We start from the raw sequence: 15,736 nt of genomic DNA on the forward strand, positions 1-15,736 counted from the left end.
ATTTTGAGGAACCCAACAATTTCAAGGATGGCAAATTAGCTTGTCTTGACCTACATATTATGCTGGATACCTGCACTGTCAGGTTTCCCTAACCAATATAATGTTCCACCTCATGTTGTCAGCTTCTAAGACTTTATAAAAGCATTAAAGGATCCAGGAGCCATGGTTCACCTTCCTCCTTCTTTCTTTTCTTTGCTTTCAAGGAGGGGGTGATTGCTGCAAGTAAAAGGGTGGAGGTAGGTGAACCACAGACCCTCCTCTGGTCCCAGCTGGAGTTCCCAACAGCTCTTGCCTTGCCTTTGTTGGTGCTGAGGAAGAACATTGGGGCTGGGAGGCCACTACCTACCACATTTGTTCAGATCTCATTTAGGTTGGTGAAAACATACATAATACTGGAGGAAGAGAGAGGAAGGGAAAAAAGGTGTGGAAATTGACCAGTGCATGAGCATTGTAAGTTTGAATTCAAGACACTGCAGATAGCAGGAGATATTTCAGATGTTTCTTTGACCTCCTTGGAAACTGAATAACCACATGGTTAAGAAACCAATTTCCAGCTTCTTCACTGAAAAGTAGTGCAGCTAAAGGATATGCTTTGTATCAAGAAGGGTTTGAGACAAACCAGTAACTCTAAATAGAAATAAGAGAAATGAACATGTATCCTTCATTAACATTGAAAATATTTTTAAAGACCAAGACTGGTTTTGATTTCATAGAGTATCACTGCTTTCAAAATGAACGTTTTACTGAGAAAATCACGTTACTGTAGAAGATTCTAGATGTGTTAAGGGAGAAAACATTCTGCTTCCATGTATTAATTTGATAGAAAGAACTCTGAAAGATGGTACTTGACAAGTACGACATGGATTCTGCGAGGAATGGTTTTCAGTTAATGGAAGTCTTTGTACACACTTTTCAAAAAAAGAAAAAAAAACCCAAGTTCTGAAAATGCCAGGTTTTAAAGCTTGTCCTAACCTGACTTTTCCTGGTCTGGTCTCTGTCTCCATCCATAAAACTAGTAGCCAAAGCAGGAAGTACTGTCCAGTTCATTGATTTGAGCAGTTTCATTGCTCCTTGTTAACACTTTTTGTTTCTAATTTCCTCAAAATGAGCCTCGAATCAATGGAAGATAAGATAGTGTGGGTTTTAATATATTATAATCTGTAGTAAAGTTGTAGAAGACATATAAAAAAAGATGAAATGCCAAAAAGGAAAACATATGTTAGTGATAATTGAAAAAGATTGTATTGTACTGACATACGTAGTCATACCCCTGTGTTGTACTTATATATGCATGCAGGCGACCACATACACATGCATGGAGAAGTCCCATCTTGCCCTTACGGGCTAGCATTTAGTTTTCTTCCTATATGACAATATATATATTGGTGTAGCACAGAACACCTGTGCTTGGCTGATGTCAGACCTACCATTTATTGCCTACCACAGTAGGTGCTGAGTCCTAGGGCCTTTTCGTAAGGACTTTCTTTTCTGCTGTTCTTTTGAGGACAGGTTACTAGCTGGATGATTCTTTTTCTTGTTGTGGCAGCTTGCTCCTACTCATCATTTTTCCTGGATGAGGGGTCACTTCCATATGATGTAGTGGAAGTGCATCTGTTGTATGATGGAGGGACACAGACTTCAGAAACAACAGCCACAAGGAAAGCTCTTTTGCCATCATTGATGATTCATCAAGTTCAAAAGCCTGCTTCCATCCCAGCTCAGAGGAGGCCTGGGGGAGACAGAGCCAAGAGCAGGCTGTATGAAATGCACTGACTGTGTTTGCTAAGCCAGCTGCTCTTCAGATACTGGCAGGAAATTAGCCTTTGGCAGATGTATTATGTAGATTGAATATATTAGACATGCACAAAAAGTCCATTCCTATGTCTGGGGAGAAGCAAAAATATTTATAGCCCTTCCCTGCTACAAAAGAAAGATATTTGCCTTACCTGGCCAGAGAGGGGGGATGCCGTAAGTATAGGAGTTTCACTGTGGAACAACCATACTACTCCTAAATAATGAAGACATCCAAACATTCACGATGTAAACTTCATTACGCTGCATCACTCTGTTAACATTTTACAGTTAGTACATATATTTTATTAAAAACAGACCTAAAAATGACTCAGACCTTTTTTTGTTTTTTTCTTAAGCCATAATGAACTTTCAGTATTGCAAGTTCAAATATATGAAGATTCAGGTGCAAAAAATTAAAACTTGCTAGATAGAAAATCCTGCTTAATAGTAAGTCAGATTTGAGACTATACATCAATAAACTGGGAATAAAACTCCTTGAAAGGAGTTTTGGTTAGCCAAGAAGAAGCACCTAGAAATTCAGCATCAAAGGTAAACATATAAGGAACAGATGTAAGGAAAAATGTCAGATATTCTAGACAATTAAATTTGTTCTCTTGGCATTCCCAAAAGCCCCATTCTCATTTGTTCGTTTTGTTTTAGTGACCTTTTTCAGACATGCTGTGTTGGGCCTGGATGTTTGAAAGCTGAATCACTGTCAGAGCCAGTGATGATAATGTTGCCATCTCCTGCCCTCGGGGGTAATTGGTCAGAGTCATAGGAAGTCAGGGATTACTGCTACCATGCATCCTTTCACAGAGCTTTCAAAGTAGGATGTTGATTTGGTATGAATAACATTCTAATTCCTTGGACCATCAGTGTTTGCTAGGTTATGAAGTCATTAACTGCCAACTAAAATCTCAGGGTCAAATAAAACGCTCAGCATTGTGAAAATAGCCTCTTCACCTTTGGCTGGCATTTAGCTAAAGATGAATTTTTAGTGTTATTCAATCAGTTAAAACTAGGCTATTATACATTTGCATTGCCAGTTACAAAATAGTTCAAAAGAGAATTAGTCCCCGATTTGGTGAAAGCCTGTAAAGGTAACTTTTTTTCTCATATTGGTGTATTTTTTCTGAAAAATCTTTTATAGAAAACAAAAAGAGTAGAAAGAGGGAAAGTTATATATTTGGAAATATTTTGAAGTGACTTCGCAGCTACCACAACTTCCCATCAAAAAAAGTGGTGATTACGATGTACAGAATCTAAGTTTCAAAACTTCACAAACCTCTTCAAACTTATCCCAGTCTACTTTTGTCACAAATAAACCTGGATCTAGAGTCTTATCCCTTTTACTAAAGGAAAAAAATGAACAAAACAGAGCCAAAGAGATAAATAAGAGCTGTTACAGGAGTCCTTCTCCCTTCGTTTCTAGACACTTTACATGTGCTTATGGAAATCCTTCTTCTGAGGGGCTTAAAAATCCAAGACACAGTTTGCAGGTTTAGCAAACAACGGCAGTGTGTACAGAGTAATGGCAGGACTATGTGATTAGTACAATGAAGAAACTAGGGTGGATTTCCTCCTTTCTCCCCAGGTCAGGTAATTTGTCTTTGTATGAGGACCAGGGTGACAATCTTTCCTCCTTTGGCTAGCATTGTGCTTTCTGTGTGTAAGCAGATGTCTTCCTGTAAGCAGTGTTAGACCTTCATTTTTTTAATATGTACTAATTACACAGAAATAAATGGAGAAAAGTAGTTGACAGAAAGTTTGATATGTACCAAATTTTCATGTTTATTTTTAAGGGCTTCACATATAGTGCTTATATATTCTGTCAGGACTTGGAAACTTTAATCTTTCAGGAGAGAGGTGGACATTTATCCGCATTTTTCTGGACATAGTGTATTACTGGACACTGAAGGTTTCACTGCCACAAGCTTCAATGTCATATCATTTTTATATTTCAAAAAGCTAATTTTTAGTATATTTTAGGGGTTTTTTTATGATTCGTTTGTGCTCACTACAGTTGTACTCATGATAATTACGCATCTGGCATTCCAGACGGAGTAAAATTATTTTCAGTATATTTTAGTGTTTTTATGATTCCTTTGAGTTCTCTGTAGTTAGACTCATGCTAATTATACCTGGCATTACAGACAGAGTAGTATTAATTAAGATTCTATAAGAAATTTTGGAACTCCGCAGAGAATTAATAGACTTTTTTTTTAAATTTGGAGACTATTGAAATTTTGCAGTGGAATGGTAGAAGATTTTACTGACCTACAAAAATTATAAATAATTCATACAGTCATCTTTAACGCATTAGGATTAAACTTTGTAATCTTTCAGTGATAATTTAGGTATATATTAAAGATATGTTTATAAAATCCAAAATATTTCCATCCCTAATTCTTCTCTAAATATCCTTTCTTTATATATTTTATCTATACAAAATTGTATTATTGAAAGTGTTTGATAGAAGCTTTGGCATATTGTTAGAAAGCCTGCTGTTTAATCCTTTCTATATACACAAATGAATGGCAGTTATAAGTAGGCTGTGGAAATGTGTGAATTTAACTGAAAGTCTCTCTTTAAAGTTCTGAGTGTCTCCTAACCTAGGAAAGTCTTCCAGGGAGCTGCTGCCTATTAAACTGAAGACGTTTTAAGCATCACACTTTAAAAGTTATTTTAAGAGAGTTTATTCAAAGGTGTTTATATTACTTCCTCCTAAGCATAGCAATCTCTTTGAAAAATAACATTTTCAAATGTAAGTTTGTAAGATTGTTCTACTAAATGCATTTCTTAGACACCTAAGAAGCCTACTTGAGGTTTCTTTACAGTTGCAAGGAACCTTTTCACCCAAAGAGTGAAGTCACACAGAATACACCTTTGCTATGGGAATAAACAAGGTGATCGGGAAGCCTAATGGGGTCAGCCAGACTGAGAAGCCATAGCCAGGGTTGTGTGTTATCTTCCCATACACGTCATGTAGGATTTGCAGTGCCATATCCTTTTGTATGTGTGTATCTGCTGCGATAAGGTGAGGGACTCTGATTTATGGGAGACTGTGTTGGTCAGGATCTCTGGGAGATACATAGTCTGTTTTATTTTTGGTATCAAACTTGGCTGTGGCCCTATGCTTCTTCTTTGGGCTTCTGATTTAGAGCTTCTAAATTGCACCTAAATTATACAACTAAGTTACTTTAAAATCAACAGAGTGACTTCATGATGTTAATTATGAGACAGCATTGAGGGGTTGTCAGATCTAAGATTATTTTGCTTTCCATCTGTATTGCTACCAACCCAAAATGAAATGAGAAACTTAGATTCCTACTATATCCTGAAACTTTAGCAGCTAGCCTTTACCAGCCATTACCAGCTAGCCTGAGTGCTAGCCTGAGCATGGGTGAGAAATTTTTGAGGACAGAAAGGTGAATTGAGACTATTAGAGACAATACATAACTAGAAGCCTGTCTAATTCTGCACTTAATTCTCATTCTTACTTAGTACTTCATATATGGATGTCTGCTATATATGTTCATATATATGTTAGATATCTACTTTAATATGCATTTTACAGGGTTTTTTTTGCCATCAAAAGAGTAAAGTAAGCAATCAAATGGTATATGGGTTCAATACTGTAGTGTGTTATGAAACCCTGTGGTTTGTTTAGTGTGCTCAATTCTTGCTGTTGTCGATAGGAGCTGTGTGAGAAATGAGCAAATCTATTCCTCCACAAGGAATTTCTGTTGAAAGTATATTTTTATTCTGAATATTGGGCTTTGAATAGCTCTTAATTTGTATGTCTTTTATTTGTCTGTAAAATACTGACATGTATCATTTGTCAACTCTGTTGTGTTCTGATTCTCAGTTTATGTATTTGACTTCATGACTGAATCCCTTCCTGATGCTATCTGGTACTTGCTGCTTTCATTGCAAACTGGGAGGCTGGCAGGGCAATATGACAGGTTAAATGGTCTCGAGAAATCAGAAGACATCCCTGAGATTAATTACTTTCTTCTTCAAAATCCCTCTGTTGAAATACTCACCTTTCCTGTCATGCTGCAGGCCATCCAGCGAGAAAAGCCTGAGAAGTACAGAAAACTGCAAGATGCCAGCAGATCAGCTGAAGCCCTGGTGGAACAGATGGTGAATGGTAATTACATGGGAGTTGATTTAGATAATCTTCTTAGCGATTTGATAAATGTGCAGGTTCATATTTATCACAAGAATTATATTAGCAAATACTGTCTAAATGGAACAGTAAAGTAATATTACCTTATATTTCTTTTATTATTTCTGAATGTTAAATCTGTTAATTAGAAAAGAGGAAAAAAGCTTACCACTTTAGTACCATGAAAAGAAATGTGTGTAAAACGTGCTCACAGTAATGAACTGTATATTAACAATCTGTTCTGCGCAGAGACTTAAGTTGTAATCTTATTTTCTGAGTATGCTAAGCTTTTGAAGGTACATTAACTCATCTGAGTTAGAAAGCTCTGAAGGCATTACTCTGAACAGTTTGAAAAAAGTGCTTTCTGACTTATTATATACAATGTATGTTTTGTAATATACATATTGCTGTAATGTTTTGTGTCATAGAAAATATAAGATTTTATTGGGTTTTGGAAGAGCTCTTTGGCATTCGGCTTTTCAAAGACAATAAATGTCAAAGCTTATACAACTCTTAAAAAAGAAAATTAGTTGTAAGTTTTTTATTTTTATTACTGATTTAAAAAAATATTCTTTTATGTAATTCTTTTGAACTTCTGGATATTTTTAAGGGAAAAACAAAAACAAAAGAAAGGTAGATGGAAGTAAAATTGTAAGTCATGCCATCGTCCTTGATATTAAAGAATGTCTAACTTTGTACTAAAATATTAAACAGGGGCCAACATCTGTCATACTGATGTGATTACCAGAAATATAGATGTTGAATACACTGAGCTTCAGAACATATATTTTATATTATGTTCTTATAATGAAGAACCAAGAATGTAATTGCTAAAAATGAAGTGCTTGGAGTTTGAGTTACTAACTGGCCAAGCTAAACAAATTTGATGGAATCCTAAGATTATCTTGCTTAAGTATGAAGGTGTAATATTTTAAAAGTGACCATATTTAACGTGTGGGACGTATTTAATTATCATTACTGTAACAACTGTTGCAAGGGTTCCCGTCCTAGGCTCAGTGAATAGACTGAAGGGAGTCTGGTAACATGTGCACCCTCTTTGAAATCATTTGGGCAGTTTTCCACAGCTGATCGTATAAAAAATTCTGTGAATTTTTTTTGACGTGTTTTCTGCCTGGGAGAACTGGTTGTACAGGACTTTTAAGGCAGTATTTGAAATTTGTGTGCTGCCACATCGAGTCTGTTATTTTGGGTAGAATCTGTCTAGGACACATTTAGCAGTGCACCACTCTTCCTTTGGCCACATGCAGACTTGCACCTCAAGAATTCCAGCTTCAGTTTCTTTAGATTATATCGTACTTTCTGGTGACTAATTTTGGTTTTAGTTGCAGAACTTACTAGCACATTATATATTACTTTTCTGGTACTGTACTATCTACCATGTCTAGTATCAAGTAGATTAAGATTCTATCTTAAATATTCTCTTGTGGTTTTAACTTAAGGTTCTCTTTTTTTCTCCTTCAGTCCACGGGTGCATGCTTATTCATGGTTTATAGATGTTGTGATCTCGACTGTGGCTAGATGTGCATATAAATATTTCCAATATCTCCCAAATCACACCTTTTTGTAGGAAGCATGTCTTCCAGTTTGGGTGCAAGCACTGGGTAAGACTAGCTAAGCCAGCATGACTTGATCTGTTTCCTGTCAACTGCTCTGAGCTCTGTATCATGCCGTATGTCATGGTCGCCTTGGTAGCAAGAATATTCTAGCAAGGATGACAGGTTAGTTGCCTGTGAGAATGAAGATCCCTTTTTGTCATGGTTTTAGGGAAGAAACAATTCCTTTGAAAAGAGAAACAGTTCCTCTGGACTTGAAGCCTAAAATGTTTATGGGAATTTCAGCTACTCCACTGCTGCAAAGGCAGTTTGAAGAACAGTGTATGAAATGGTTAAATAATTCAGTAATCACCACCAGGTGGGAACGGTAGAGAGTAGAATTAAATAATTAACCTTAGTTGAGGAGAACTGTAAGATGATTTTAATAAAGAATTTGCAAATGGAATATCTTGCTAGGTGTTCAGAATTACGCTTTGAGTATAGAGGAAGTTAACTGTCATGTTCAGCCTTTGTACAGTTAAATACAACAAGTTTTCTCTTTGTCTTTTCTTCCAAATCATTATGATCTAATGCAATTGCAATTAATGGGATTATCTCTAAATTGATATTGAACTAAAAGTTATGTAAAAAAAGTAACTCAATTTTAAACCTACATTTCAAACTGTAATAAATTTATGCAGCTTTATATTTTCCACAATAATCCAACTAAGTTTCTTTACCCTTTGTGTGGCTTGTGGAAATTAATTTGGGACATACATTCTTCATCTCTGGGTTGGGGGGGGGGGGGAGGGTTGATTTCTGGATTCACTAAGAACAAAAAGAAAGGATGTAGCATAGGAAAATTTTGCTGGATCTCCAAAATAAGGTTCAACAGACCAGACTGACTATGCCTACATACCTTCGTCTTCTAATGCTGGAACTCTTTTCCCTAACATGGGAAGGAACTGAAATTAATGTGCCTTTATGGATTTGTGGGAGACACGCAGTTTAACATCTAGTGGAGGGAAGATGTACTATGTTATCTTGAATGAAAAACCTTTTTTACTGTCACAATTTACAAATCACAAATGATGATGCTCCCATCATTATTCTGTGTGGTACTTTCTTTAGGGAAACCAGTCAGTGATACAATTGGTGATTGTCATGCATTTGCAGTGTAACTGTAATTAAAAGACTACACAAGGCAAACAGATTTAAGGCATAGATCAATTGTGAAGTCAAGTGATGACAATTTTAACTGCATTGTTATTTTTTACTTATTGTGTATCAATTAGATCTGGACTAATAATGATTAGACTCTTTAAGATTCCAATTATGCTATCACTAAATTCTTGGCTTTACTTATATATAAGATGTGCTTCCTCTTTGCTCATAAACAAGATTCTGAATGTAACGGATGAAGAACATAAAAAGATGAAGATGTCTGGTGGATTGTAAGAGAGAGTTCAGAGTGGTGGCGAATTTCATTGTTGTGTCATTTGTATTTATTTTCTTGCTTTTAATTTTACTGTGATAGGAGGGGGAATAAGTAAAATAGGATTCAAATTCTGGAGAGAATTGGATTGATTTATTTAGGGTTTCATTTATGTGTTCCTTAGCACAGAGGAAAATGTACTGAGGAAGTGTATTTATACAGGGCACTATTCTTGCCTTAAGTAAATGCTTTTGGCCATTGTCAGCAAAAGTATTTTGCACTAGAAAGAACTGCCATCTCACAGAGTGCAACTGTTCTTGTGTTTGTAAGCAGTGTGTCTGGATATTGCCATTGGAAGGACTTTTCCCATCACAGGGGAAACCACTTACGCTTTTGGTGGATGATTCTTTACCCAGCCACCCATCTTCTACATGGGCCATGCTCTGCCTCTCCTTGCCCATGCTTTTAAAGACGTCTGATGATTACACTCAATGAAAACTTATATCTTCTGTTCACCAGCGGTTCTAGGAAAAAATTCTATTCTGTTTTTCTTTTCTAAATTGTATTCTGAAATAGAATAACAAGTCTGTTGACGCATGAGTGAAGCAGTTTAGCAGTTTGAGTGGACACTTGACTATTATAGTAGTTCAGAATAAAATAAATAGGGCATCAAAATGAATACTCAGAGAATTTTGATAAGCAGCATTAAAGTGAATACAAATGAGTTTGTTGTGATAAAACACGTAATTGTTAAGTGCCGTTGTTCTGTGGAAGTAATATATTATCCTGTGAGTTACCATTTCACATACGCTTATGCATCAAAAGCTATAAAGACACAGATAATATTACATTATTCTATCATAGAACCATAGCAAATGATAAATGCACTTAATAAGATATACTTCATATTAAGTGGCAATTCCAAAGTACTTGCATGTAAGGTGCTGCACAATTAAAAATATTCAGACACAATTTGTTATGCGCAGTACACAAGGTAATAAAATTAATGGATGCACTTCAGATAATGATCTGTTTCCTCTGGGTACAGTATATTTATTCACTGATTATATCAGAAGCTTTTAGAATATGAAACATGAAAATATTATGGACCATTATACCTAAAATAATATTGTTTCACCAGAGAATGGGTTTTATATTGTTTCTTCGCCTGGTTGTCAACTTTTGATATGTCTTGCTGCCATGAGTGAAGCAGAGTAAGGGGATTGATGTTAACATCATGAATGAAAGCTGGTGGTTGCTAAAGTTCCTAAAGATAATGAAGAAATCAGTACTTATCATGGAAGTAAGTTTCAAATTCTTGATTTTCACCAATGTAATGAGCAAATAAAAACATTAAAATTATGCCCTCATTGCATCAACTACTCAAATAGTTAATAATTTGTCATTTTCAATGAGATGGAGGATTAGCTTTCTTCAAAATAAGACAAAATTTTGACCCAAATGAGTTCAAGTGCACGTAATGGCCATTTTCTTGCATCCTTCTGGAAATGACATACCGACATCTGATAGACAACTTTGAGTTACCTGAGAGGACTGTGAATTAAGAGAGTTTTAAAAATGCATCCTGTAGAGATTTTCAGATGGGTCTTCTTTTCAATAGGATTTTGTGTTTCCTAATGGAGGTGCACCTCTGCAATCTTTTACCAAACGTGGCTCTGCACACTCCAATCTTGTATTGTCCACTTCAGTTACATGGAGAGCAAAAGCATTTCTTTGTTCATCTGTGCATTTGTGGAATCACATTTAGACTCAAAGTTTAGATAACAAAGAAAAGAATTAAAGAAAATCGAATAATATTAGGTATTTTTAGATATTTAAATGTTATGTTAAGAGGGACGTATGAGTGAAAAGAAGAAAAGAGGATCTGATTAATCTAGATTTTCAGCTGAAATACAGTCCTCTCTGAATCCTTGAAGAAAATATTGCAGTGAAAAGTATTATTATGTAAGGAGAATCCATGACTGCACTTCCCCTGGTAATCATAATCTTGCCTAAGGGTACTTTGGAGACTGTGGCAGCTGAAAAGAGAGGAAAGAAGGAATAAATAGAAGTGATCTTTTTATATCTACTCTGCCAAACTCATAGGCAGTGTCTTCCAGGTTCAGAGAACACAGCAGCAAAGATACCTGCTGTCTGTAATGAGTATACAGCATTTTTATAACCAAAGTCACAACAGCACAGAAGCAATTCTTGAAATATAGCCTAATTAAAGGCTCGTCTTCTATACGTGTGTTTGTTCTTGCTGTTGGTAAGATTCAGTATCTATGTGTCTGGTCATCTTCGATTGTTGTTATTCAGACATGCTATGCCATTCAGGTTTATGCTGCCTCTTCACGTATTATTCTGTTTGTTAGACATTACACTTTAGGAAAATGTAATTATGCATACCACATCTCCAGATGCAAACACACGCACACAAAAGACCAGATCACTGTTGGATTTTATTAAGATGTGTCAAAATACTGTTTACCTCTTTATGCTTTAAAGTTTATTTTATACCCTTGCTCAGCCTTTAAACTGTGCCATCCAGTTTCCGGAGTATAATGTGTATGTATAGCCTCTCCAACCACCACAGTTGCCATTATCTCCCAGTAATACTGGGCTTTCTATCTTTCTACATTTTTGCTTGTACTTTTTGAAATCGTGTACAATTAGCTTGGCTAGGGCAACGTCCTAGAAACAGAGCATGTCCAGGGAACCGCTATCAGGTACTGCACAATCTGTTTCCAAGTGCGCTGTTTCCAAGCGACTCTGAATGGAATAGCCCTGAGCTGAATCCAGAATAGGATTTGCTAGAGAACTATGGTGCTCCACAGCAGACATGATCCCAGATTATCATTTACTGCCGTTTGCCATATAGCATCCTTTATAGTAATTTCTTAGAAAATTTTATTATAATGAATTTCCAGTACTTTTTTTTATTTAAGCCATTTAGCTGAAGGTAGGACTCCATTTCCCATGTCCTACCTTCAAAAATTGCACATGAACTTTACTATTTTTTATCCCTGATAAAGAAATTTTCCTGCAGATTGGAAGTACAGGTTGCAAACAAGATAAACCATATTGACAGTGTATCAAAAATCATGGAAGTATAGCACTGAAGGCTTTTGTCTCATTTGCTTTTGAACTTGTTTTTAAGAAATAGAAGAACACCCTAAATTTGATTATTTTGATAAAAACATAGCTTCTTTTTTACTGGTTAACTAGTGTATGACTAAGTGATGATGTTATTTAAAATGTTCTTAAGCATATAGCATTACTCAATGGATTGAGCAGTTTATTAATTTTGAAATCAATACCGGTCCTATTGCTATGTGTATCATTACATGTCATGCCAGTAAAAAAGGTTAGGGATTACATTTAAACTTCCTCTGAAAAATAAATGAGATGCTTAAGTTAATAGTCTTTTGAACTCAGCGTGAGTTCAAGTTTCGGAATAATTATAAATGATGTTATTGTAAGACCCCTTTGCTTATCTTTAATATGAAGTGCCTTACTTTCTTCACAGAGTATATAGAGCTCTTTTACCTTTAAATAGTTCTAAGTAATTGCCTTGTTGCTAATAACTAAAGTCAGTTTTCTTTTATGAACTTTAATTTAAGCATGATTATTAACAACAGACAGAAATAGGCACTATATCAGAGAAACCAAACCCTGTCTGAAAATAATGGTAGAGAATTGTCACCTATGGTTTCTCAGCTCTCAGTCCTTGCTTAATGTCTGCTGACCGTCACTGTTGGACACACAGGACTGGCCTAGATGGAGGTTTGATCTGATCATATGTTTATTCCTCAGTGCTTAACGATATTTCTAAAATAACATGTAACGCAAAACTTAAGGGTTGGATTATCAGAAACATCAAAATAACTGCGGAATAGAGTTCCCATTCATTTAAATCGGTCTTTTCATAAAAAAACCCAACAGTCTTGTACATTAAAATCTAATTATAGTCCAGACATAGTTTTCAAAATCCAGCTGTCAGGCATTTTCTTATTTCTTACAGCAGTTTTAATTAGCTTTATGTGTTGTATCTCACTCTCTGCTTTATTCCCATTCTTGTACTTCAGTGCACTTTATAATTCATTCCCATAGCAACAAAAGTACCCTGGCAGCAACTTAAAATATTTTTGAAATGCTTTCTCCACTAATGTGTAACATCTGCATGTTCAGGACTGTTATTTGATGATAAATCATTAACTGGATTTATGAGCTCTCAAAAACAGAAATTGAATTGTTAAATTATTTTACTTTTTTTTTTTTCTTTGTGTCTTATTTATCTTTAAGTGTTGAACTTATTCTCCTGTTTTCTTTCTAGAGGGTCTGAATGCTGACAACATTAGACAAGCATCAGAGCAGCTGAAGAGCCGCTGGATTGAGTTCTGTCAGTTGCTGAGTGAAAGACTGGCATGGCTGGAGTACCAAAATAACATCATTGACTTCTACTCCCAGCTGCAGCAACTGGAGCAGACAGCAATTACTGCAGAAAACTGGCTGAAAGCACAACCCACACCAGCAACAGATCCTGCTACAGTAAAAACTCAGTTGGAAAAATGCAAGGTTAGAGATTCTTCTCCAAGTTTTTTATGGTATAGTACTTCATAGGTGTTCCAACAGTAGGCCAGATTATGACCTACACTATTTCAATATAAAAGTGGAAAATGGACTCCTTATCTTTCTAAGGTAATTATTGAAAATATTTATTCAAGGAAAGGAAAGACTGGTAAAGAAATAAAGAGGCAATAGAACCTAGCCTATGGGTATTTAAAACTCCACCCCAAATATTTAGTTATTAAGATACTTACATACCTAAAGATAGGGAACTACGCCCCTAAACTCTTTTTCTTTTATTTTCTCCTGTAAGAATCTGTGCCTTTGGTTCCTCATTAAGAAACTGTTGCTCATCACCTCTGTCATAAGGATCTGGGCCAGAAAATTGTCTTCGTGGTCAAGTCCAAAATTCTGCCATTGCAGACCACTTTACTTGTTACATACCCTGCAGGGTGGATTGTGTAGTCAAATGGAGGAATATTCATCTGTCATCATATGACAGAATTACAATAGTTGTACAGAAATGGTCACACCAATTCACTTACTATTCTCCCTAAATGTTTTCATTTTTGTGCTGCACCATCATAGAAATTTGCTTATCTCTCTTACTGTAGACAACTCTGTGGGTGGAGATTACTTACAAGCTAATATTTTTTTACAATAATCTATTGAGATGTAGTGATGAATTATAAATTGCACGACATACTTGTAGAAGTTTGACTTTATGAAATCTCTGGCTCTAGAAGCTCTCAAACTGAAAACAATGTTTGAAACCCAAATTTAGATCTGTGCTATTGCTTCTATTTTCAGGCATTTCCAAGCTGGCATTGTGCTTACTGGGGTTCTCTGTTTTCTTGCAGAAAGCTTCTCTTACACTAGCTCTACTATGAACTGTACATTTGGCTTACTTTCCTCATTTCTTTTTACGTAGTAGTTGCAAGTGTCACAGTGTGTACAAGGTCTTCTGAAGGTATAATAGCACAACCCCAGCCTGTAATGTGTTACTGTGGGGCTGCTAGAAATCACTATGCATCTTCACCTCTCCTTTTCTACTTCATACTGTTTAGCCTGTATATAATCTAATAGAGATGAGTCCAGGATTATGGGACATGTGGAGTTTTTATCTTTGCAGCTCCACATGAAAAGGATGCTCCTTGGCCATGGAATTTTAATGTACAATCTATCTCATTTTCTTTGAGCATTACACTACTAACATGATAATATTTTGTGAAAGTGACTTTAAACAATGGTAAGAGCATCGTACTGGGAGCAGAGGTATTGATTTTTGAGAAATGATTAAAAATGTTGAATTTGTTCCTGTTGTAACTGATGTAGTTGGATGCAAAACAGTTGTGTAATGTGCATTGAAACAGTGGTGATTTCATGGCACTAGCTATTTTATTTGTTGGACAGCTTTATCTTGATGGTTTTTGTTCAAAAATGCAGGATGAAATCATTCGAATGTCAACCCTTCAGCCTCAAATTGAACAGCTAAAGGCTCAAAGTCAAGCGCTCAAAGAGAAAGAACAAGGGCCAGTGTTTCTGGATGTTGACCTTACTGCTTTTACCAGCCATTTCAAACAAATACTTGCTGACATGCAGGCCAGAGAAAAGCAGCTACAGACCAGTAAGTGTTCATGACAAGAAGTCAATTTGCCTGACTAGCATGCAAAGAATAGGTGTATATATTTTGCTTTCCTACTTTTATATTTGCTTTTGTCATGCTAAGCCAGTAGTACAATTTAGGTGGTCTTTTTTTTAATTGAATTAGTCTTTCAGAAATTATCAATGTGTTATATCTTTTATATTAATAGGAAAACAAGGGAAGGTACACTATTCAGAAGCAAAGGTTATACTCAATGTAGTCCTACCATCAGATCTCCTTTTGTTAGCATGTTTGTGGACAGATTCAGTGATATTTTTTGGCAACATAAAACAGTCTTTGTTTAGTCAGGTTATGACACAGGGCTGTCTACCTCTGTCAGCAGAGAGGAGGGAGAATTTAATTGCAGAAGTGAATCTGCTCTAGATTTTCCTAGAATAGAAATTTAACTCCATAAAGCTCATCAAAGAGAGTAGCTACTTTAGGGTATCTAGTTATTCATCATCTGGTGAACTGTTCGTTTTTTGCAAGACAGAATATATGACTGCTAGTTATAATATTATTTACAATATTTTTAATAAAATGCATTTTTCAAAAACAGGAAGATGCTA

At 35.7% G+C, this 15,736-nt stretch overlaps 1 protein-coding gene across 7 annotated transcripts in view; it reads left to right on the forward strand.

Annotated features, from left to right (window-relative positions):
• DMD (dystrophin) overlaps positions 1-15,736 on the forward strand; it is a 1,157,417-nt gene that overhangs the window by 384,501 nt on the left and 757,180 nt on the right. For all 7 annotated transcript variants that reach the window (XM_075520648.1, XM_075520634.1, XM_075520658.1 and 4 more), the window contains 3 exons: positions 5,860-5,947; positions 13,290-13,531; positions 14,969-15,149. In XM_075520648.1, coding sequence (XP_075376763.1) covers positions 5,860-5,947; positions 13,290-13,531; positions 14,969-15,149 — 511 coding nt within the window. The remainder of the gene's footprint in view (positions 1-5,859; positions 5,948-13,289; positions 13,532-14,968; positions 15,150-15,736) is intronic.

This window comes from Mycteria americana, chromosome 1 (assembly GCF_035582795.1).
Source record: "Mycteria americana isolate JAX WOST 10 ecotype Jacksonville Zoo and Gardens chromosome 1, USCA_MyAme_1.0, whole genome shotgun sequence".
NCBI lineage: Eukaryota > Metazoa > Chordata > Aves > Ciconiiformes > Ciconiidae > Mycteria > Mycteria americana.